Source organism: Acomys russatus, chromosome 7 (genome assembly GCF_903995435.1).
Source record: "Acomys russatus chromosome 7, mAcoRus1.1, whole genome shotgun sequence".
NCBI lineage: Eukaryota > Metazoa > Chordata > Mammalia > Rodentia > Muridae > Acomys > Acomys russatus.
In genome coordinates this window covers 65,972,633-65,997,490 of record NC_067143.1, presented here as the reverse complement: position 1 = coordinate 65,997,490, position 24,858 = coordinate 65,972,633, and the positions used below count along the sequence as shown (strand labels likewise).

The 24,858-nt window shown below is 45.1% G+C and overlaps 1 protein-coding gene across 1 annotated transcript; it reads right to left on the bottom strand.

Moving 5' to 3' along the window:
* Nucleotides 1–416: 416 nt before the first annotated feature.
* Nucb2 (nucleobindin 2) lies at nt 417–17,831 on the bottom strand. Its single transcript, XM_051149272.1, has 11 exons — nt 17,659–17,831; nt 16,690–16,797; nt 14,935–15,061; nt 13,874–13,977; nt 12,653–12,838; nt 12,394–12,484; nt 11,613–11,671; nt 11,428–11,520; nt 7,861–7,950; nt 5,245–5,415; nt 417–545 (listed from the first exon to the last, which is right to left on the bottom strand). The coding sequence occupies exons 1-11, from the start codon at nt 17,818–17,820 to the stop codon at nt 456–458; spliced, it is 1,281 nt and encodes a 426-aa protein (XP_051005229.1). The 5' UTR covers nt 17,821–17,831; the 3' UTR covers nt 417–455.
* Nucleotides 17,832–24,858: the final 7,027 nt, after the last annotated feature.

Here is a 24,858-nt window from a genome sequence, read left to right as displayed (position 1 = left end):
TTACAGTTTTCTTCCAAATTCCAGCCGACGTCCGGATGTTACGTGTCTGTTCAAAAAGAAGTATGCTTGCATTTTAAACATTATCACCCTTTATTCCTAATGTTCTTTTACTTACACATAACATTATCTTGCTTTTTAAAAGTATGATTAGCTCACTATTGGTTACAAATTATAAGCATATTTTCTAGTAAAATCAATATAAATGATGATAAAAAATTACAAATAATTTTGAAGTAAATCACTGCATAGCGAAGGCGATCTAATAATGTGGCATTTGAAAAACGTTCCGTCATGAAAATTTTGGAAAGCATTTCAATTTTCTTTAATGTAAATTTCTCTACTTCTTCAAATAGATAGAATATGACATGAATTTTAATCATCTGAAGATGATTTCATTCAAAATGAAAATAGGTGTCAATTTATAATTGTTTATTTCCCTACACAAAGGATCAAAATTACATACGTGGCTCGAACTTCAGTTCTCCTGCTGGCCCTGATGGCGCGATCCCTTGCTGAAATTTCTTCTGTTCCAGATGTTGTACGGCCTGGTGAGGGGGAAAATAGGGAAGTACTGCTCGATATTTTTAGTCATGTATGTGATCTTTGGCAAAGCATGACAAACTGAATGTTTTTCCTAGAATACTCTCCTTCCATACTTTGAACACTGAGGAAGGATGGTCACTGTGGATTCATACAGACTCAGAGCAGAAGGTAGCACGTGAGATGGGCTTTGAGGCAGAGTCCCCTGTAGAGCATTGGTCATAAGATAAAAGCCTTGTTTTCCTCGGGGGTCCCCGAGCAGCTCTTCCTCCAGCCTAAGAGTACGGTCATTATTTTCATACATTCAGTTACCCTCTGATAAAGATCTGACCTGTAGCCAGGTTCTGTGGTGCTCATCTTTAATTCCAGCACTGGGGAGGAGAGGCCAGAAGGGCAATAGTTTGAGGTTATCTTCACAATACACAGTCCAAAGCCAGCCTTGGCTCCTGACTCTCAAAGGCCAATTAAAATGAAGATTTGGTCTCTTGTGTAGGTTTGCCTGTGTGCTGTCAGTGACTCTCCTTACTCAGGGACTAGGCACTGCCTCTGAAGGTGACGTCCTGAAACACTGACAGGCGCTTCCCACACCTAGCTGTTTTGACATGAATATCAACAGAGCCCTAAGAGGGGCCCGTGGGCTTTTACAAAAAGCAACCTGACCCATGTCACACTGCAGCCAAGAGATCTTAACCATGGCTGAGAGGGCCTACAAACAATACTAGTTTGGGGTTTCTTTGAGGGGGTTTGTTTGTTTGTTTGTTTGTTTGTTTGTTGGGCCCACTGATGGCTCTCCTGCTTGGCTCTGTTCTTACAGCTGGGTATTGTTTCATTCACTGGGAAATGGTTAATGGCCTTAAAGTTACACACGGCAGAGTTTGGGGGTATAAAGAGATAGGGTCGGTCTCTCACCAAACAATAAGGAAACCCATCTAAGGTGACCTTCAGAGATACTAGTCTTCTAATGGCTCCTTGAATGATGCTTAACTGCAGCTTAGAAAGCCACAAGCTAAGCTTCACCCACCAGTAATCACCACCAGGGGAATGATGGGTAACTTGGGGCTGCAAAGTTGACAAGATCTACAGTTATCTAGAAGATAAAACTCTGGGCCTGTCTGTGAGGAAGCTTCTAGATTTGAGTTAAGTGACGTGGGAAAAACCACCCTAATACTATTCCATGGACTGGAGGCCTGGAGTGCATAAAGAGGAGAGAGAGAGACAAGTGCCCACACTCATCTGTCTCAGCCTCCTGTCCTGACAAAGTGCATCCTCAAACTGGGGGCTAAGACAAACCTTTCTTCCTCTAAGTTAAATGTGCTTGGTATTTGTCGAGCAACAGAGAGAGCAACTAATACAGACGATTCGTTACCCTGAGTGCTGCCTAGGGGACCAAGATGATTTTTCACCCCACCTTAATCTTGTTTATTTTGAAAACAAGGCATGTGTATGCCAGAAGCTCCCCTTAGGTAGGCTGGCAAAACTGCCTGGATCCAAGATGGCTGCCAGAGCGAAGTAGGACTTCTAGCTTACTTATCACGCTACATGCCTGCCGAAGACCCTCCCAGGACAGGTGACAAGCGTCATAGAAGGAACCATAACAGGAATAAAAAGAAGTGGTGCCAGATTTCTGTAAAATCTACAACTATACTCAGAAAGAACATGAACACCCTTTGTTATCCTACATGCTGAGGCCTGATCTGACATTATCTGTCACCACTTCTCTGTTTATAATGGGACTTCTAAACTATGGTCCATAGCAATGTCTTTGAAAATTTTGTTATTGGCTATACTGGTCAGCATAACCGCATTAAGAATAATCTGCTACTCCATATGTGCTTTAAAGGTTAACTTGCATACCCTGAAATTAAAAAATAAAAAGGGAATTGCAGGGAATCCTGGAATTGGCCTGGTCTAGCTGCCCTGAGAAACATGTGTCATCAGATCCCTTAGGGCGGAGTCCATGGCTCCTGGGGCACCATGTGTCTTTCAGTTGCTGAGAAGCCAAGGCACTCCCGAGGCACTAAAGCATCCTGGCTACTTTAAAACTTTCTACCCCTTCCTGGTTAAGAGTCATTTCTCATCAGCCTAATCAGGTAACCTTGGCCCACTGTAAGTGCCGGCACCAGCACTTAGCAGCACTAAGAAGTCTCGCTACACTGTAGCTTAAACAAGGCAAAAATGTCTAATTTATACATTTTAAAAGAAAAGATTAATACTGTCCACCAGATAAGTCAACTCCTTTAATATGTTCAGGAATATATTTATGCTAAGAACTAATGCAGTTAATTACAAGATTAAGCTTTATCCTCAAACATGTCAGAGAATCTGTAGAATGTGACGTGTGAATGTTAAATGAAAAAGCTTACTATGATACAGACCCCAGGCCCTGCCAGTGTCCCTAAGGTCTCCAAGACGACATGGGCACAAAAACAAAGTACTCTCCCTGGATTGTGGTGTGATAACCACCAGGCAAGACTGCCCCACTGCCTCACCGCTGCTGGGCCCAGCCTGGATGCCGGGAGCTGTTTGTCAAGGCTCTCTGTCCATAAGTGTTGCTCCCGTGCTCTCTGCCCCAGCATAAGAATCACATGGATTGCTGAGACCATGATTAAGCAAGATGTTCTGCCAAGTACACACTCAAGGTCTTAAGTAAGACTATCAGAAAAGAGTACACTGTGGCCTCAAGGCTGAGAGTCGATTCTCACGCTGTTCCCGTGAGTGTGTCCACACTATCTCCTGAGAGTGACCTTCCGCTTTGACTCCCCATGCCTGAGATGTGTATAAATTGAACTGGTGAGTAAAGCTGAGGTGTCGTGTGGTATTGACTGCAGGCCTTCTCGAGCCTATCCTGTGTTTCCAACTATTTCTTGCCTCAGTTTCTTCTTTCTCTTCTTTTATTTTCAGTCCCCACTCCCTGGTCAATATGTCCAGAGCGGCTCTGGCACCTGAATTACAGACAAACCGGACACCTGGAGAGTTACTTGTCCCACGCTGCCTAAGACAAGGTGAAGCTGGTCTCTCCTATGTTCCTCCTCCACAGAAAGGCCTTTCAGATTTGCTGGGCCTAGCAGCCAAAAACAGACACTGCCTTGGAACCTGTGCCCCCAGTAAAGCCATCAACACCACAGGAACCTAATGGGATGGCCATTCAGGTCATGAGTAAGCCTCTGTCATTTTAATTGATACATAAGATATTTGAATTATACTCCGTACTATAATTTATCCTTCTCAGGTCTCTCATGCGTTTGAAGACTAGACTAATAAAAGAAGTAACTCTTTATTTACTGTTCCTTTTTCTGAAAGAAGGTTACTTTACTGCTCCTGGTAATCAACCACCTGTATCTCATAAGCAGGAGGAACAGAACTAGGGATCCCCATCAGACTCATGATGAGGGGGGTGCATCAGTTTACATTATAGGAACCTGCTTGTCCCTTATGCCAGGGAGTTGCTTCTGATGTAGCATCTCAGCCTTAGGAGGGACAATGGACAACATGCTCTCTAATCTCAACAATTAAGCTCATGGTCTTAAGGACCCACTATAATTCTCTGGGTACAAAGGATGAATCAGAGTCAACAATTTCCCTCTAGGATCAAACTCATAGTGGGGACGTGCTGAGGCCTGCTCTGTCACCTCTTTCACTCTCATCCATAATCTTCCAACAGTCAAGAACAAGGAGGTTGATTTGTGGGTTTGCCTCATTTTTCCTGCTCTTGGCCAGAGATGAAAGTCGCCTTCACTGATTAATCGGTGTGACGTGTCCTCATTGATTACACAACTCCAAGACGGGAAACTTGTAGCAAAGCTCGTTTTCAAACACACTAAAGTTTAAACTATGATAACTTAATGGTACACCAAGTTATATTATAAAATTTAGCTTGGTGTTCTGTTCCACTGCTATAATCTCAGCATTAGGGAGGTAGAGGCAGGAGGAGCAGAAGTTCCAGGCCAACCCTGGTTAAATGAGGCCTTGTCTCAAAAAAATTAAATAAACTATCAAAAAACAACAATGCCAGGTGGTGGTGGCACACGCCTTTAATCCCAGCACCCAGTAGGCAGGAAGATCTCTGTGAATTGGAGGCCAGCCTGTTCTACAAAGTGAGTTCCAGGACAGCCAAGACTACACAGAGAAACCCTGTCTCAAAAAAAAAAAAATAAAAATAAAAATAAAAAATAAACAAATCACAACAACAGCAACAACAAAAAGGCCACAGGCTTTTGGCAAAGCATCTACTATCTGGTTTGTGGTTCATGATGCACTGGAGACCAAGCCTCACACAGGCTAAGAACATCCCCAGCCTCTGGGCTGCACCTCCAGCCCCTAACATGGGTTCGTTTGTTTATTTTTGTTTATCTGAAACAGGTTTCACTCTGTAACACAGGTTGGTAGCTGGGCTCAAACAATCCTCCTGCCTCAGTAGCTTGGACTGCAGATGTACATCACTTCAAGGGGCCCTGCCAGCCCTGCCAGCCGCATCCCGTCAGTGTCTACCTGCTGACGCTCAGGTTGTGAGCCTCACGCAGGCCATGACAGCCCTGCCAGCTGCATCCCGTCAGTGTCTACCTGCTGACGCTCAGGTTGTGAGCCTCATGCAGGCCATGACAGCCCTGACAGCCGCATCCCGTCAGTGTCTACCTGCTGACGCTCAGGTTGTGAGCCTCACGCAGGCCATGACAGCCCTGCCAGCCACATCCTGTCAGTGTCTACCTTCTGGTACTCCTGCTTCTGAGCCTCAAGGTGGTCCTGCTGTTGCTGCAGCTCTTCTGTCTGCTTCTGCAGCTCACCCGCCCTCTTCTTAAGGTCATCCTCTTGCATTGCAATAATACTTTCATATTCTTTCAGCTCTTCCTCGGTAAATAACTGTTGTTTATCCAATGTCTAAAGGGAAATGGAAGTAAATAATAATGCCAGAAACACGGGGATGCTTGTGCTCAGTTTTAAAATCCTAGAATCATCATTATACAAAAGAGTGTGTATACACACACACACACACACACACACACACACACACACACACACACACACATACACACACACATATCAGTTTTTGGCAAAATAAAAAAAAATATTATATATATATATATATGTACACACACACACACACACACACACACACACACACACACACACATGCACACAGCCAGGGCCATAAAATACAAAATAAACAAATGAAGATGATTCGTGCCCAGATTAGTGGTGTGACTTCCAGGATATCCTGGGTTACATGTGAGTGAGTGAGTGAGTGAGCGAGCGAGCAGCAGAACTGAGTGAATGAATGTGAGAGCAGAAAAGAATGACAGAAGGAAGACAGGGAGGGAGGGAGGGAAAGAGGGGGAAGGAAGAGAGGAAGGAAGGGAGAAACAGGTCTATGTTAGTGATTTCTTTTTAACTAATTTACTTACTATATTTTAAATATTTATTTTGTGCATATGATGTGTATATGACTGGATGCATTTATATGTACCATGTGCATGCTGGCACCTGCAGAGGCCAGAGGAGGGTGTTAGATCCTACAAAACTAGAAGCATAAGCAGTTGTAAGTCACCTTGTGTATCCTGGAGACCCAGCCAAGGTTCCTGACAAGAGCAGCAAATGTTCTTAACCACTGAGCCATCCCTCCAGCTCTTCCTTATACTTTTTATTTTTCCATTTCTTTGTTTGTTTTTCTGTATTTCTTTTTTAGGTTTTTCAAGACAGGGTTTCTCTGTGTAACAGCCCTGGCTGTCCTAGACTCACTCTGTAGATCAGGCTGGCCTTGAACTCGTGGATCCACCCGCCTCTGCCTCCCGAGTGCTGGGATTACAGGCATGTGCCACCATGTCCAACCCTGTTTATACTTTTTAAAGCTGTTTCTTTTCTGGGTTTTGGAGACAGAGGCTCATATAGTCCAGGAAGACCTTAAACTTGCTATGTCTATGAAGATGGCACCTCGAGCCCTGATTCTCCGCCTGGGCTCCATGTTTCTTCGTATTTATTTGTGTTGCTGGGGACTGGACATGGCCATGGGGGTGCTCCACCACTGAGCTACACTCCCAGCTTCCCTTTTTTCCCACCACCACCCTCTTTTCACTTTCTACTTTGACAAAGTTTTACTAACTTGCCCAGGCTGGCCCTGAACTCACTCTGTAGCTCAGGCTATCCTTAAACTTACAACAATGTTCCTTCCTCAGTCTCTGGAGAGTCTCTGGGCTAACAGATTTACATCAACAGTTGAGCTTCTTCTATAGAAAGGCAGACAGACAGACAGACAGCGTGGATAGTGGGAGGCGGGGGACAATGCACAGGCCAGAGAAGACATGAGTGTCCTACTCTATCTCTTCCACTTTTATTCCCTTAAGACAGGGTCTTCCACTGAACTTGGAGCTTGTCTGGCAGACAGCAAGTCCCAGCAGTCCTCCTACTGTGCCACTCTCCCCACAGGGTTGCAGGTATGTGTGGCCATGCCTGATTTGAACTCCAGTCCTTACACGTGCATAGCAAGCACTCTCATTCCCTGAACCATCTTCCCAGACCACAACTTCTTTTATAATAGCAAAAAAATATCGGAAGACATGTCTAATGGCTTACGCCTGTGATCCCAGCACTCAGGAGACAGGAGGCAGGACGGCTACTACAAGAGTGAGGTTGAGACACTGTCTTGGAGAACAAAAGCATGGAGGTGCGTGTCTGTAATCACAGGCATGATGCCGGGGATCAGTTAAGGCTACCCTTGGCTACATGAGACACTGCCTCAAACAATAATAAATGAAACAGATCTGTAGAAACAGCTCACTGGGTCCTTTAATTTATTCTTAAAATGTACCTATGTTTTAAATTTTCAGTGGTGTTATTTTATAGTTACCAAATGTATACATTTTAAAAGATTTCTAATCGTAGTGATGGGGGGGTGCTGGGGTGGGGAGGGGGTGTGAGCTGACTCAACAGTTAGGAGCACTGGCCACTCTTGGAAAGGACCCAGGCCTGGGTCCTAGTATTCACATGGTGGCTCACAATAGTCTGTAATTCCAATTCCAGGTAACTGGACAGCACTTTTCCTCCTCCTCAGGCATGAGGCATGCATAGGGCACACATATACATACAGGTGATACACATACACATATAATAAAAATAAACACTTTAAAAAATATTTCTAATTTTATGTAGATTGCTCATAAAGAAATAAGTTTGCTAGAAAGTTTTCCAAAGAGACAAGGAACAATTATTTTATAATGGTATTTTGTATAAAACATTAATACTAACATTACACATATAAACATAATGAGAAATGACATAGTGGTGCAGAGCTTCTAGAACTGCACGCCCCTCCACAGTTGGTCTTATTACCTCCCAGCTGTCTGGCTCCAAGAATTCTTTCTTCTCTGTAGCTCTCAAAAATTCTTCCAGAGTCACCAAACGGTCTTTGTTGATATCAATCTAATTGAAGGAAAATATAAAAACAACATAAATATATCTTCCTTATTTTTGAGGTACAAATCTTCCATGGGATGCCACCTTGCAAACATTCAGCAATTAGGACCAGGTTAGCATACACAGAAAGGGGCGGGAAAGTGAAGAAAAGTACTCCATTTTCATGGGATCTTCATCCCCTATTATAATTAAAACTTGAAAATGCAAGCTGTCCATCGACCTGATGTGCTTCAGACCAACACACCGAGGAAGCAATCTGGCTGGTTGCATTGTTACGGCCAATGCCTTCACCACAATAATCATAATCCAGCTAGATTAGTGCTTGGACAAGAAAAGCCCCACCCCAATGCAGCAGCCATACTCAGGAACAAAGTAGGACCAGCTAAGACACCCAGCCTACTGCTTTTCACAGGCATGGGTACACTTTCTGAGGTCTCAGTGTGCACGGATCTAGCTATGCAGACCTGTGTGACCTGAACTTCTGGTGGTCCTTCGGTCTCCGCCTATCGAGTGATGAGATAAGAGGCATGGGTAGTGCTCTGAAGAAGAGTGGCTGCCATAGGCTCATGTATTTGAAAGCTGTCATTAGGGAGGAACACTATTGAGAGGGATTAGGAGGTGTGGCTAGGTCGGAGCAGCTGTGGCCATGCTGGAGGAAGCGAGTCCCTGAGATTTCAAATGCTCAAGCCAGGCCTGGCGTCTTACTCTCTCTGCCTGCAGATCAGGATGTAGCTCTTTGCGACTTCTCACACACTGCACTGGCCAGGACAGCGGGGCCCTGACACGACAGACTGCACTGGATGGCAGGGCTACCACACAATCAGCACAGAGAAAAGGAAACCGGAAAAAGAAATGAAGAAAATGAAAGATCACATCTGCCCTCTAGTGGGAGTGATCCAGTAGAGAAAGAAAAACCTGACCCAAGAAACAAAGGGAGTCTAAGGCAGGGAGAAGACCTTTAAGAGAAAGACCAGCACTTGTCTGCATAGGGCCTTCAGCAGAGGCAGCAGCCATGATTACTCACAATACCAGACCCAAGACAAACAAATGGGTAGAGAGGTGGAGTGGTTGGACGGCTTGGTGGGAAAGACGGGCCATTCTCCTGCTTGCCTCTTTCAGTAGGAAGCTGACAGGAAGGGCACCAGCAGCAGAAGAAAAGGGACATCTTGAGGTTTTACGGAGAGCAGAGAATAAGAATGGGGAAGCAAGTGGAGCAAGAATTAGAGCGGCTGTGCAGAGGGCCTCCCAGGGACCTGGGTTCACAGCCTAGAGCTACTGCGGCCAGTTAGCAGGCTCTGAGTTTGTGTCCAGCCACGTCTCTCTGCTCCAGTATTTAAGGTGCGGGGAGGGGGGCGTCACACGATAAATGGAACAAACACTTTGCTACGGCAATTCTCCTTCTCCTCACAGCTGTCAGTGACTTAACAACATGTGTCACTCTGTTTTCTGGAGAGCCAAGTCATGGGAGAAAGAAAAACTCACTGAGCAAGTAAAGCTGAAAAAAAGAGTCAGTTGCTCTAAAAAGCAGAAATTAAAATCTTAAGTCTCGGCAATGGTTTCTGCGGTTATCACAATCACTGCTGCGTCCTACAGCAGGGGTCGACATCCCTGCCTCCAGCTCCGCGTGTGTTGCTGAGGCAGCCTGAGAGGTACCCATCCTCTTCTCACTGAGTGTGGAAACGCTTCAGCCGGGAAGATGTGAGCAGAATGGGCACGGTATGGCTGGACATCAGTCCGACTCACTACTCTGTGAATGGCCTTGAGTGTCTTATGCCCCTTATATCATCCACTGAGAGAGTCTTCCTGTGGCCTCAGAATGAGAGACACCAGAAAGCCAAACCACACTAGACCCAAGCTGAGCTGAGCTGGCCCCACCTCCTTGGACCCTTGAAGCTTATGAAAGGCAAACAAAACATAAATATTTGTTTCCATAATTTTTTCAGATAGGGTTTCTCTGTGTAGCCTTGGCTGTCCTGGACTCACTTTGTAGACCAGGCTGGCCTCAAACTCACAGAGATCCACCTGTCTCTGCCTCCCGAGTCCTGGGATTAAAAGCATGCACCGCCACACCTTGCTGCTTTCATGATTATTAAAGCAACAGAATTTGGGAGTCTTCTTAGTGTAGGCTGAGTATCCATTGACTAAATTGTGTGTTACCAGATGTGGCTTTAAATTTTGGATTTCTAAATTAATTCATTTTGGATTCAATCCCAGAATGAAGGAGGCAGATGCAGGAAAATCTCTGTGAGTTCAAGGCCAACCTACAAAGCGAGTTCCAGGACAGCCAGGGACACACACACACACACACACACACACACACACACACACACACACCCCTGCCTCCTGCACCCTCAAAAAATGAGATATTTGCATACATATAATGAGGTACCCTGGGGAGGGATCATATGGTGGTTTAAATAAAAATGGCCCTCATAGGCCCATAGGGAGTGGCACTATTAGTGGCCTTGTTGGAGTGGGTGTGGCCTTGTTGGAGTGGGTGTGGCCTTGTTGGAATAGATGTAGCCTGGCCAGTATGTCACTGTCAGTTCCTGTCACCTATAGATTCAGATGTAGAACTCTCAGTGTCCTCAGCACCATGTCTGCCTGCACGCTGCCATGCTTCCTGACATGCAATAACAGACTAACTCTCCGACTGTAAGCCAGCCTCAATTAAATGTTTTCCTTTATAAGAGTTGCTGTGGTCATGGTGTCTCTTCACAGCAATAGAAACCCTAACTAAGACAGACACTCCTCTCCAAAAACAAAATTGATTTATGATTTATATATATATACAACTTATACATACATACAGCCTGGAGGCAACTTTATACAATTTTTTAAATAATTTGGTACATGAAACATAAAAATTCATGGTATAGGCTTTTTTCTATTTCTTGCATCTTTGTCAGTGATCACAAAGTGTTGAATTTTGGAGCATTTTGGATTTCTGATTAGAGCTTTCCAACCCATAGAGGCTTATGTAGGCTTAAAAAAAATGTCAACTATACAACATCTTTTTTTTACTACCCAAATGTTTATTGCTTATATACAGTAGTGTCATAATCTTGTAAAATATTTAAAGTACTTACAAACTATTTTGTTATACAAATCTAGTATAATATTCTAGTCACAATACAAAATCCAATTAAATACCTACTGTGGGAATTAGAGAGATGGCTCAATGACTAGAAGCACTTGCTGCTCTTGCAGAGGACCCAGGTTCAGTTCCCAGTACCCACACGGCCTCTCACAACTGCCCTTAATTCCAGTTCCAGGAAATCAAGTGTCTTCTTCTGGCCTTCTCAGGCACCAGGCATGCACAAGTGCACAAATGTGTATGCAAGCAAACACACATGCACATACAATAAAAACAAATAAATATAAAAAATTACCAACTTCATATTTACTCATCCATCTTATGATGAGAAATCCTGCAAGAACGTGACTAAGGGAGGGAATGGCGCGCCCGCCCCTAAAGCACACCTCACTCATGACGTGCTCCCGCATCCGCAGCCTTTCTTCTTCCATTTCTATCATGTCATCCTCTGCATTCCGCGGGTCATACACTTTCTCCAGCTTTAAAAAAAAAATGTGAAAACTAACAGAAAGAAGAGAAGGTGACTGAAGGGAAGGAGGCAGGCAGGGCTGAGGCGGTAACAACTGTTTACCTCTTTTGTGAACAGCGCTTCTAACTCTTGCTCATCCAGGAACCCGTCATTGTTGACATCTACAGTTCAATAGTTATAAATGCAAATGTAGATTCGAATCCTCAGAAAATAAACACTTAACATACATTTGCAAACGTAGTGCTGGTGTGAAGTGACAACTGACTGCAGGACAGGCTTCATCTTTTCCATGACGCCTCAGATCAGTACAAGGGACAATTCTATCTTTACAGTTCATAATCATGTCTTAGAAAAGTACATATTATCTACTTCTTTCAAGAGAGAGAGAGCATTATCTACAAAAACAAAAGTAGTTAAAAACAAAATTTAAGCAAACATCTTGCTGTGTAGACCTAACTGGTCTGGTATTCCCTATGTAGTGCAGGATGGACTAGCACATACAGCAATCCTCCTGCCTCAGTTTCCCAAGTCTTGGGATTCCAAATGTCACCACCATATCAGCCTAGCAAATTATAATTCTGTCATGAAAAGCTTGCTAGATACAACCTAACCAGCCACAGAATTACCTCTAGCTTACAGAGAGCTTTGAAGTGAATCCCACAATGAGTAAATAGCAAGCACAGGCAGGAAGACACAGCTATGATCTGAGATATCTTCTACTGAGATCAGCTAAAAGACTATTAACAACCTCACTTGAAAAAAGAAAAACTCTAAATCTATGTTAGAGCTCAACAGCAAACCATCACAGCGAATTACGAGTAAATCAAATACAGACTTGTCAAACAGCAGATATAAATATCAATATTTGTATCCAATCTGTTACCGTGTAATTTGAAAAATGTCTTGGGGTCAAAGTCATTAGGGTCCAATCCATCAGCCTCTTCCCAGACCTCTTTTAGCTGATCTTTGCTTCCCTGTGAACCAATTTTAAGAAATTGCTCAAAACAAGACAGAACCTATGTAGAGACTCAAAGCATATGTCTGAGGAACATTTCAGAATTAAGACTCGAAGTTTACGTGCTAAACTTAGGACAAGGCACTGACTTCACCTAGAGCCGGTTTCCGGGCAGCACAGTGCTTACAGGGTGATTGACTTTGGGGTGGTTTTCATGCTTCCTCTTCATTTCTTCAAACTTAGCCTCCTCCTCCTTCCTCTTCTCCTCGTCCAGGGTCTTTAAGTGCTCCCTGCGCTTGTGCTCCTTCAACATCTCGTACTTCTTGAACTCCTCGTGCCGCGTGCGGTCGTACTGCTCCAGGTCCGAGGTGGCCTGGGGCGTGGCACAGTCAAGGCAACGACAGTCAGTGCATGTGTGGTGTGCGTGTGTTCACACATGTGTGGGCAGCTGTGTGCAGGTGTGTGGGATACTGGGGGTCCTCCCTGATGGCTCTCCACCTTGCAGGGTCTCTCAAGTGAACCCAGAGCTGCCTCCCCAGAACAGAAAAAAAACAGCTCTTAGAAATACAGTGTGCTCTCTAGCAGAAGTAACACAGGGGGATAAGACAAACAAGCACTGGACTATTCAAAGCAAGAAAAATAAAAAACTGATTTTAAAAAGAAGGAGCCTGGCCAAGCACAAACAAGACACAAAATGGAAGCGGTCACAGCTACTTCACTAAATTTCATGACTGCCCAACTAAAACATCAAGCTTGTCAATTTCCCTCATAAGTAATGTCACAGGTCTGCAAACTCTCATCTAAAACTGCCTGGGCCAACCAACTGTGGTAGTTCATGCCAGTATTCCCAGCATGCATGAATCCCTAACATGCATGAAATCCTGAGCCACACACTAGTACTACACACAAATATAATGTATAGTAATACAATAAAATAAACAACATATAATAGTAATAAACATTATCATACGTAAAATACCTATAATAGTAATAAAATTTTTAAGGGATTTTCCAAATTTTAGGGCACAGGGAGGAAGGCCCAATGGAGACAGAGAAAGAGGAATCACACTACCTCATGCCAAGAAATAGCATGAGACAGCATAAGCTGGTGAAGGAAACTGACTCTCCCGTAGACTCCCTTACAAAGTCTAAGTAAAAGCTATGGACACCATCGTAGACTTGCCAGTTCAAGCCTGGCTCAGGTTGCAGCACTGTGGATTTGGGGACATGGGTGAGTGGCATGCACCCATGTGAGTACTGCTATCTGTAGTGAGAGAGCTGAAAGCAACCTCCCTCGGAAGATGCGTGTTTCTCCAGAGCATGTGAGCGTGCTCCTGCTTCACAAGTTTACCTGTCAAATCCCAGATCCTCAACAGATCACAGAGACCCCTGTGGGGCGGATGCTCACCGCTTTGATTAGCATATCCAAGTCTCTGGACTCAAACGTGTCCGGATTCTGGTGGTTCAGGTGTTCAAACTGCTTGAGAAGAAGGTGGTGATTCATGCCAGTGTCTGCAGCAGTGTGAGAAGACAGCACACGTCAGCATGCCAGTGTCTGCAGCAGTGTGAGAAGGCGGCACACGTCAGCATGCCGGTGTCTGCAGCAGTGTGGGAAGACAGCACACATCAGCATGCCGGTGTCTGCAGCAGTGTGTTAAGACGGCACACGTCAGCATGCCGGTGTCTGCAGCAGTGTGAGAAGACGGCACACGTCAGCATGCCGGTGTCTGCAGCAGTGTGAGAAGATGGCACACGTCAGCATGCCGGTGTCTGCAGCAGTGTGAGAAGACAGCACACGTCAGCATGCCGGTGTCTGCAGCAGTGTGAGAAGACGGCACACGTCAGCATGCCAGTGTCTGCAGCAGTGTGGGAAGACAGCACACGTCAGCATGCCGGTGTCTGCAGCAGTGTGTTAAGACGGCACACGTCAGCATGCCGGTGTCTGCAGCAGTGTGAGAAGACAGCACACGTCAGCATGCCGGTGTCTGCAGCAGTGTGAGAAGACAGCACACGTCAGCATGCCGGTGTCTGCAACAGTGTGGGAAGGCAGCACATGTCAGCATGCCAGTGTCTGCAGCAGTGTGAGAAGACAGCACACGTCAGCATGCCGGTGTCTGCAGCAGTGTGAGAAGACGGCACACGTCAGCATGCCAGTGTCTGCAGCAGTGTAGGAAGACGGCACACGTCAGCATGCCGGTGTCTGCAGCAGTGTGGGAAGACGGCATACGTCAGCATGCCAGTGTCTGCAGCAGTGTGAGAAGACGGCACACGTCAGCATGCCGGTGTCTGCAGCAGTGTGGGAAGACGGCACACGTCAGCCCCAGAGGACACCAAACATTAACCTCTGGCCTCCACACACATGAGTGTGCACACACATAGGCACATACACACCACACACATAAAAAAGCATGCTGGCACTTAATGTAAAGCCCTCCACTGGCGGCAGCATCCCCCCTGCCCTGCACCGACCTTGGAGGGAATCCAGCTTAGCCTTGATGAGCATCCTCAGCCTTCCGATTTCTTGCCTCTTTAGTTCATCAAGTTTTGTCCTCACCTTGTGACTGACAAAATCCAGCTCTTTGCTCAGCCTCCCACTCTGCCAACGAAATTCACAAATTAGTCTTATCTAGCACATCTTATTTTATGCCTGATGCAACAGAGTGAAAACAGCACTGCAAGAACTGGAAAGACACCTCAGCAGTTAAGACCATAGGCTGCCCTTCCAGAAGGCCTCAGTGTGGCTCCCAGCACCCACATGGTAGCTCACAACCATCTGTAACACCAGACTCAGAGGATCTAACACCCTCTCTGATGTCTACGGACATCCCATCTGTGCATTCACATGATGCACAAGCACACACAAACAAAACACCCACACATTAAAAATTAAAACATACTTTTAAATAACATAATCCCAGATTAGTAATGGTTTGCCTGACTTGGGTAACTTTCACGTTATAAAAGCATTCCTCTTATTTCATTTCCTTTGCTTTCAGTTGGACATGACCACTCATTCCTAGCATCACAGTACTCGGGAGGCAGAGGCAGGTGGATCTCTGTAAGTTCAAGGCCAGCCTGGTCTACAAAGTGAGTCCAAGATGGCCAAGGCTATACCAGAAATAATGTTTCAAAAAAAAAAAAAAAAAGCTAAAGATAGGTGCTGGAGAAATGCCTCAGAGGTTAAGATCACTGACTTCTCTTCCAGAGGTCAGGAGTTCAATTCCAGCATCAACCATGGTAGCTCACAACCATCTATAATGTGATCTGATGCCTTTTTCCTGGCCTGTAGGCAGAGTGAGCACATGACCCAAAAATTCCATCCCCAGGACTATAACTAGAGGCTGAAACATGCTAACACAGTAACTTAAGCGTCACTGTTCACTGCAGCATTTCTCAGACTGACAAACACAAACAGCGATAATCCAAACGTCTTATCAACTGATGAACAGACAAAATCTACCACGCCTTCCCTCAGTTCAGTCCCAAGGAGAGGAGGTTATCTCTAGAACACACATGTATCCCCTTGGGGATACACGATAGCGTGGCATCACGTGTAACAGGTGCCGACTGTACATTCCTCAGGACATCCAGGGTACCATACATAAGGTATTCTTAGGATGGAGGCAAATGGTTGTCCCTGCCGTATTAACATAACATAGAGCTCACTACATCGATAGGGTACCATACATAAGGTATTCTTAGGATGGAGGCAAATGGTTGTCCCTGCCGTATTAACATAACATAGAGCTCACTACCTCCTCTGGTAATCTGGAACTGACCAAAGCACCAGGCCCTAACCTGCTCTTCACCTTTGAATAACTGCCTGCTCTCCTCAGAACATGATACAAGCTACTGCACTTGCTATCCACGGCCCTCTACCATGTGGCCCGGGACTCCATTACGTGGCCGTTCGTGGCCTCCATCTCTAACTCCTGAGTCCAACTCCAGAGTATCCTAAACACGGCATGGGTTACAGCCCTTTGACTGTTTGGCTCATACAGCACGCAGCCCTTCCCTCTTCCTTCTACTTCCTGCGGGGAAGAATGACTTCCCGCCTTTCCCCACTACTTCACACGGGCCACGTGACTATAAAACAACAACCCATATCAATCCATCCACGCTCTCTCTCAGTCTCACATTTCCCTTCTTTTCCACGGAGCCCTCGTCTTGTGCCTCAGGTGTTCAACTAAGCGTCCGCCATGCCCACTGCTGGACTCCACTCACCCTTATCTCCTCTATGTCCGCTTTCTGGAGCTTTTCTTTGAAATGCTGGTCTGTTTCCAGGACGTTAATCACTTGCTTGAGGTAGTCATCGTAATAAAGTCCGGTACCCTTCGAGTCAGAAACAGCAGTCACAATTCACAAAGTCTGCCTTGCTCTGAACAGAAAGATTTGAATCTTGAAAAGCAACTTCTAGCAAATTCCCCAACAGCTTCAATGGTCAAGAAAGAGTTCTGAGTCGGGATCAACATCACAGTTTATTACAAACTAGGTGTAAGTGTCCTAGTGGTTTAGAGAGCGAAGCTTTAAGGCTGCATGTGTAGCTAGGAGGGGCAGTGCTTGCTGAGAATGCACAAGGCTCCGGGTCCCGTCCCCACCAATGACGAACAACACGGTGGTGAGAATGGGATCCTGGGGGAAAATAGATGGCCTCTTCCCATGATCATCTCTCCCTCTTCTGAAAACAACAGTATTTTTCTTCTTGGCTGATTATTGCTACATTAAAAATATACTATGATTAATTCTTTTATATACCAATCATTTTAAGCAGTACTGGTCAGTGTTTTGTTGCCTGATTCCTGCCTAGTACCCTTTCCACTACTGCTTCAGAAATACGTCCTAAAGTGTAGGATTATATGTCAGCATTAGCAATACTTCATGGGGGGCTGGAGAGGTGGCTCAGAGGTTAACAGCACTGCCTGCTCTTCCAGAGGTCCTGAGTTCAATTCCCAGCAACCACATGGTGGCTCACAACCATCTATACTGGGATCTGATGCTCTCTTCTGGCCTGCAGGTGTACATGCAGATAGAGCAAGCACTCATAGACATAAAATAAATATATAAATCTTTAAAAACTTAAAAAAACAGTCCTTCACAGTACGTCCCCTCCACTGACTGAGCCATTTGGCAGCGATCCCACTACTCTGCCTCCGCCATGGTCCGTCTGGGTCTTCAGTCTGCCCACACACTTACTGGCGGCTCTATCCTCACGCTCTCCACGGGCTCGGGGTTGTGTACTTTGGTCTTGTCTACGTCTATAGGCACAGCTTCCAGAGCAGTAAACACGCACGGAACCAAGAGGAAACAGAACCGCACTTGGATGATCCTCTGCCTCATCTGAAATGAAGAAGTCATTACGCAGAGTCCTGGGAAGATGCTGCAAGGCTGCAGACGTGCATGCCCAGAGCTGCTGCAGTTGTATATCCATCCCAAAGAGGTTAAAGGCAAAACTAAAACAGGCGAACAAAAACACCACTAGGAGACGGGGTAAAAATGGATTACAACTTACAAATTTGACACTTAAAATTAATCACCAAAGAAAATCAGAGGACAGCTGGCCAGATGGCTCAATGGTTAAAGGCAAACACACAAATAAAGAAGTAGGTAAATAAACATAGGAAAACATTGTTCTTAAAAAGAAGAAAATCAAGAACTGACGTGGGCCTATCACTCTGCTGGCTCAGGTGGGAGAGTTGTAAGTCCTAGGTCGGCATAGGTTGTCACGACCCCTCCAGTGGAGTCTGTGGGACAAATGCTGTTGCACAACCCGAGGCAACGACCCCTGCCCAGGGAGAGCCTCCTGGAATGGGTCTGATGTTCCTGCCAGGAGTATTTGATTGCAGCCTTTTTTTCTCATTGTGTTGGCATATTCCGTCTCTATTCTTTCTCCCATACCAGGACCCTTCAAACACATGACGCCGTTTCCATGAAACGCCCTAACACGGAAACGGAGCCAGGGACCATTCAGGCCCGGAGTTCACCACCAAGCTCTGCTGGTCTTCTCCACTTATTAAAAGAAACATGTCTAAGAATTATTCATTAGTTAATAATTTATATTATGACTTACAAAGAAATAAAGTGTTTCAGAACGCTCCAGATAGTGGCACTCAGATATTAGAAAGAAGAACTAAGAAAAAACTTTCTTGGTCCCCACACTCCCCAGCACACAGGTGCTGGGCAAAAATTAATGAGAAAACATTGACCGTTTGACAAAGAGGGCACATGTGTACTGAAACCAAGCCAATAACTTAAGAATGAGGACGTCTTTACTTTGCATTCTGTACCCTGCATTGTTTCATTTCAAGTCAATAATTCAAAAATGACAACACCATCCCTTTGCATTACGTACTTTGTACTGGGTATGCCTGATTGCGTCACTGACTCCCTTGAATCTACTCCATGGAAAATATCACCACAATGCACTCCCTGTTTCAAGATGTGCATAAAAGTCTAGAGCGCTTGCCTAGGAAAAACACTCAGACTCAAACTGCCTCTGGGTGGTCTTTCTTTGTCTCCGCCAAATCCTTGTGCACCGACGCTGTGAGAACTCCCGTTCCCAAGGACCTGTACCCGACTGAGATGGTCCGTGGCAGGTGGCACCCAACGTGGGGCGCCACCGGGTCACTGGGTGAGACCTGGAAGCAAACAGAGCCTGGAATGGGGGTGCACAGCTACAGTCCCACACTTGGAAGGCTAGGTTAATGAGACCACTGCTGGTCTGAGAGCAACCCTGAGCTGCACAGTAAGTTCCAGACCAGCCAGGGTACTGTAGCAAGATCCTGTCTCAAAAACAAAAAGGAAGAAAGGGAGGGGTGGAGCCGGGAAGGAAATTATGGGAGAAATATTTTTCAGGCAAAATTAAAAAGACATGAAGCAAAACCCTGACTTCTAACCACTTATATATAAAAAAAAAAAAAAAAATGTGAAAGTTAGACAAGGTGGCTCCAGCCTTGTATTCCAGGACTTGGGAGGCTGACAAGAGGATCGCAATGAATTCAAGGCCAGCCTGAGCTACACAGTAAGTTCCAGGCCACTCTGGGGGCAGACACTCACTGTCAGAAAAACAAACTAAAGAAAGTGAGCATTGAGAATATGGAAGGCATAAGAAACAAGGGGCACATGAGAGGATAGGGGGAGGGGGAGAGAAAAGGTAGCGTCATGAGAAAGAGAAAGGCAGAAGAGTGCAGAGGAGACAAAACATTGCTTGTTCGATGTCATGTGAGGAATCTGTATTTAAACACATGTGTTTACACGCCTATGACAGCAATCCAGGAAAGAAACTGTGAGAAGGGGAGAGGGGGCCAGTGAGAAGAGGGACCCTGGTGGGAAGGGCAGTGAGGAGTCAACAGGAACAAAACACAACACATAGGTACTAAAATGCTATATAAGGAAACCCATCATTTTGTACATTATAAAATTTTTAACTGAAAAAAAAAAAGCAGAAGAGGCAAAAAAAAAAAGATTAATTACAAAACGCTCAATACAAGGGGCTGGGGGGATGCTTCAGTGGTTAGGAGCTCCTGCTGCTCTTCCAGAGGTCCTGAGTCCAGTCCTAGCACCCACGTCAGATTGCCCACAGCTGTACACAGCTCCAGTTCCAGAGGACCTTCTGGCTCCACAGGCATCAGGCATGCGTGTGGTACACAGACACACACAGGGGCAAAGCACCCATATGCTTAAATGTAAAATAAACAAATCCTAAATAAATAAAACAAGAGGGCTGCAGGCACAGTCAACAGCCTACTGTTCAGAGAAGTCAGGCAGCTCACCGCCACCTGCGACTCTGGCTCCAGGGAATTTGATGCCCTCTTTTGGCCTTTGTGGGCACCATATGCAAATGTACAGACAGATACAGATAAACAAAAACTAAAAATATTAAAAACAAAACAAAACAAAACAAAACAACAACAAAAAAAAAACAATGAAAGCATAGTGAAAAACAGCCAGGCTAGGGAGATGACTCAATGGGTAAAGGCATTTCCCAGCAAGGCTGACAAACTGAGTTTGGTCTCTGGGACTCATATGATGGCAGGAAAGAACTTGTGGTGGTTTTTTGGTTTGTTTGTTTGGTTTTTTTTTGGTTGGTTGGTTGGTTTTGGTTTGTTTGTTTTTGGTTTTGTTGGTGGTTTGAGTTGGGTTTTTTTGTTTGATTTTTGTTTGTTTGTTTTTTTTTTCAAGACAGGGTTTCTTTGTGTAGTCTTGGCTGTCCTGGAATCACTTTGTAGACAAAGCTTGCCTCGAACTCACATCAATCCACCTGCCTCTGCCTCTGGAGTGCTGGGATTAAATGCATGTGCCACCGCTAAAGATTTATTTATTATTATGTATGTGAGTGTATGTATGTACACCCACAGGCCAAAAGAGGACATCAGATCACATTACAGATGGTTGTGAGACATCATGTTGTTGCTAGGAATTGAAATCATGTTGTTGATAGGAATTGAACTCAGGACCTCTGGAAGAGCAGTCAGTGCTCTTAACCACTGAGCCATCTCTCCAGCCCCAGGAAAGAACTTGAAAGCCGGCTCTGGCCTCCACAGGTATCCCATGATGCACATGCACACTCAGAGAATGAATGAATGAGTGAATGAATGAGTGAATGAATGACAAAACAAACCAAAAAATGGTGGACGGTGGTGGCGCACACCTTTAATCTCAGCACTTGGGAGGCAGATGCAGGTGGATTGCTGTGAGTTCAGGCCAGTCTGGTCTACAGAGTGCGTTCCAGGACAGCCAGGGCTACACAGAGAAACCCTGTCTTGAAAAAACAAAAACAAAAACCAAACAAACAAAAAAAGCTGCTTTCAAGTAAATATGCCAATAAAATACCCAATAGGCCGGGTGTGGTGGCACAGCCCTGTAACCACAGGGGTAAAGAAGCAGAGGCAGGAGGACTGCAGCAAGATTGTGGCCAGCCTATCTTACATAGCAAGTTCCAGGCCAATCAGGGCTGTATATGAGAGACTGTGTTTCAAAACACGACAACAAAAAAGTGTGTCTGTCAGGTGGGATGCTGGAGAGGTCTCTGCAGTGTGGCGATGACTATGTTCACCTCTCACTAGTAGATGCCATGGGGTTAAAACAGGAGGGCAGAAGATTTCAAACATTTTGAATACAGTAACTGAAGTTTCACTCCGTCTCCATAATGATCCACAGCTCCAGGTCTCCTGCAAGGATTGGAAAGGTTTACGATCTGACACTACAGGCTTTTGTACATATAAGCTTATGTTAGGGGTCAGATCGAGGCCAATGCTAAGAACTTCCACAGCACTGAGGAAGGCAGACAGGAAACAGACACAGTACTCAGAGAGCCACAGAGCAGGCCTGGAATGACTGACACCGAAGTGGCAGGCTACCTGTGAGTAGCTCCTCTGCAGAAGCACAGATTCCCAGGGTCTGTGCTGTAAACCAGAGATGTGGGAGGCCCCACAATCTCCTATAGAGTCCTGTAGCTAATCTGAAGCAACAGAAATCACTGCCCTTCAACACACTGCCTCTGTCTGCTCTGTCGTGCAGAATGCTTATCTCCAAGGGAGTGTCAAGGCTGAGGGTATAACTGGGCAGCAGAGCCCTTGGCAAATACATTGCAGGCCCTGGATTCCCTCCCCAGCACTAGGGGAGGGGCAGGATTTCCATTTATGTGTGTAGATGGGGGAGCTGGTGCATGTGCCTGTTGCATGCTTGTGCACATGCAGTGGCCAGAGACTTCGGAAGCTGTCCATCTTGTTTTCTGAGACTAGGTTTCTTGTTGGAGCCTGAAGGTTGCTGGCTGGCTAGGGATCTACTTGTCATTGTCACCCCTGTGCTGTGATTACAAGCATTTACCACCAGGCCTGGCTGCTTGCCTAGGTTCTGGGACTCAACTCAAAGCGTCATTCTTGCACAGCAAGGACTTTACTCCCCAAGCTATCTCCCCACTGTCCCCAGCTCTGTACTCTAACTCCCCACTGTCCCCAGCTCTGTACTCTAACTCCCCACTGTCCCCAGCTCTGTACTCTAACACCAGCTGTAACTCCCCACTGTCCCCAGCTCTGTACTCTAACACCAGCTGTAACTCCCCACTGTCCCCAGCTCTGTACTCTAACACCAGCTGTAACTCCCCACTGTCCCCAGCTCTGTACTCTAACTCCAGCTGTAACTCCCCACTGTCCCCAGCTCTGTACTCTAACTCCCCACTGTCCCCAGCTCTGTACTCTAACACCAGCTGTAACTCCCCACTGTCCCTGGCTCTGTACTCAAACACCAGCTGTAGTTAGTCACAGCTGTCACTGTGTCATCACAAGTCAGTCACTGGAGTTTTTAACTTGGAGGATTTCTCTAGACCTCACTGTTCTTTCTGTATTGAGACAGGATGCTATGAAGCCTCAAACTCGCTGTGCAGCTGAGCATGGATTTGAACCCTTGCGCCTCCTGCCTCTTACAGGCCTGGACCACCACATCTAGCTCAACCTCAGTAGTCCTTAAATTTGTAAATTCCATTATCAAATTAGTGGGTAAAGTAGAGGTATTTTATGGTACATAATCAGAAATACCAATATAATAGGTTGTGCTCAAATCAATTTTATAAAATTACTAGGTTAAACAATTTACAAATACCTTTAAATTAAACCTCTAGTTGAAGGCTGGGCAGTGGTGGCACAGGCTTTTAATTCCAGAACTCTGGAGGCAGAGGCAGGCAGACCTCTGAGTTTGAGGCCAGCCTGGTCTACAGAGTGAATTCCAGGATAGCCAGGGCTACAAGAGAAATCTTGTCCTGAAAAACCAGAAAACAAACAAACAAGCCAAATAACAACAACAAACCAAACAAGCAAAGCAACAAACCAAACCAAAACCCTCTAGCTGACTAAGGTTTACTGAGCAAGCCTAACACAGGGGTAAAGCAAGAGGCCCCAGTGCTCAGAAACAAAAGCAGCAACAACAGCAGCACAGATCAAATACCAAAGGCTGTTCCTACATAGAGACAACTGAAGAGAGAGAGATAAATCAAGAAAGTACCACACCCTGGGAACACGAGGCTCCGCCCTAACTCCTGGTTTGCTTTGGCAGGCAGGAACAATGCTCAGGCTAAGGCACCAACCGCCCTGTGTTCATTCATTCCTGGGTTTCATTTTGATTTTCACATGGCAAAGACAATTCATCATTGTATAGCATTCAAAAATCAAAGGCTATTTTGCTTTTTAGTAATTTTAAAAGCCAAAGACTGAGATTTTAAGGAGAAATATATGGCTTTAAAATCAAAATAATAAACACAATTTAAAGCAAAAAGAGAGAAAGAAAGCAAGAGAGAGACATACATACTATATGATTCAATCCACATAAAATGCCCCAATAGGCAAATCCTGAGGAAAGTACATTATTACTGCTCACGGCTGATGGCAGCGGGAGGGGAAAGCAGAAGTAAAGGTTACTGGGAGAGGATGTGTTTAGTGGGGAGGAAAGTGTGTTAAATCAGACAGAGGGGACAGTGGTACAACATTAGAGTGTGCTGGACTCCAGTCAACTGGACACTTTAAAACAAGGTAGACTGTAGCACAGTATGGTGACACATGCTGCTGGGGGCTAAAACAGAAACACAAAGAGAGAGAATGAATTACATGATATAAAATAATCTTTCAATTTTACAAAAAAAGAGATATAGCAAAAAAAAAAAAAGTCAAGCTAAATAAATGGGATTTTTTTGGTTGGTTTGTTGTTTGTTTGTGTTTTTGTTTTGTTTGTTCTCAGTTTTTTCAAGACAAGGTTTCTCTGTGTAGTCTTAGCTGTCTCAGACTGTCTTTGTAGACCAGGCTAGCCTTAAACTCAGAGATCCACCTGCCTCTGCCTCCCCTTAGTGCTGGGATTACAGTTGTACATCACCATGCTCAGCTAAGATAAATGTTTTTAATGTGAATAAAAAATATATAACCCATGCTTAGCATCTATTCTAGTCATGCTTTAAACTTTTCCATAATCTAAATTTTATATTCTTATCACTTTCATCTTTATTGGGGGGGTTGGTTTTTCAAGACAGGGTTTCTCTGTGTAGCCTTGTCTGTCCTGGACTCGCTTTGTAGATCAGGCTGGCCTCGAACTCACAGCGATCCACCTGCCTCTGCCTCCCGAGTGCTGGGATTAAAGGTGTGTGCCACCACGCCCGGCTCACTTTCATCTTTTGCTTTACCACTATCAGAAAAAAAAAAAATGATCTGCTTTCTTTATAATTTTCTGATAATTCTGTCAATTTTTATGTAAGTATGAGTTACATAATTTAAGGTTTCCTAGCCCTCTGCTGGACTTAACTTTACTATTTGAGTGACTTAGGCCAATTTTGTTTGAAACCAGCACTGCTAAGTCAGTGTGCTCCGATTAGTGTGCTAATACATGTGTGTACATGTATATACACATACACACTAT

Excerpts from the sequence above, each read along its gene's own strand:
- Nucb2 (XM_051149272.1), bottom strand. The coding sequence starts at position 17,820 with ATGACTTCTTCATTTCAGATGAGGCAGAGGATCATCCAAGTGCGGTTC. Across the intron at positions 16,798-17,658 it reads GCGTGAGGATAGAGCCGCCA|GGTACCGGACTTTATTACGA; the intron begins GTAAGTGTGTGG and ends TCTGACTCGAAG. Across the intron at positions 13,978-14,934 it reads TAAGCTGGATTCCCTCCAAG|ACACTGGCATGAATCACCAC; the intron begins GTCGGTGCAGGG and ends ACACTGCTGCAG.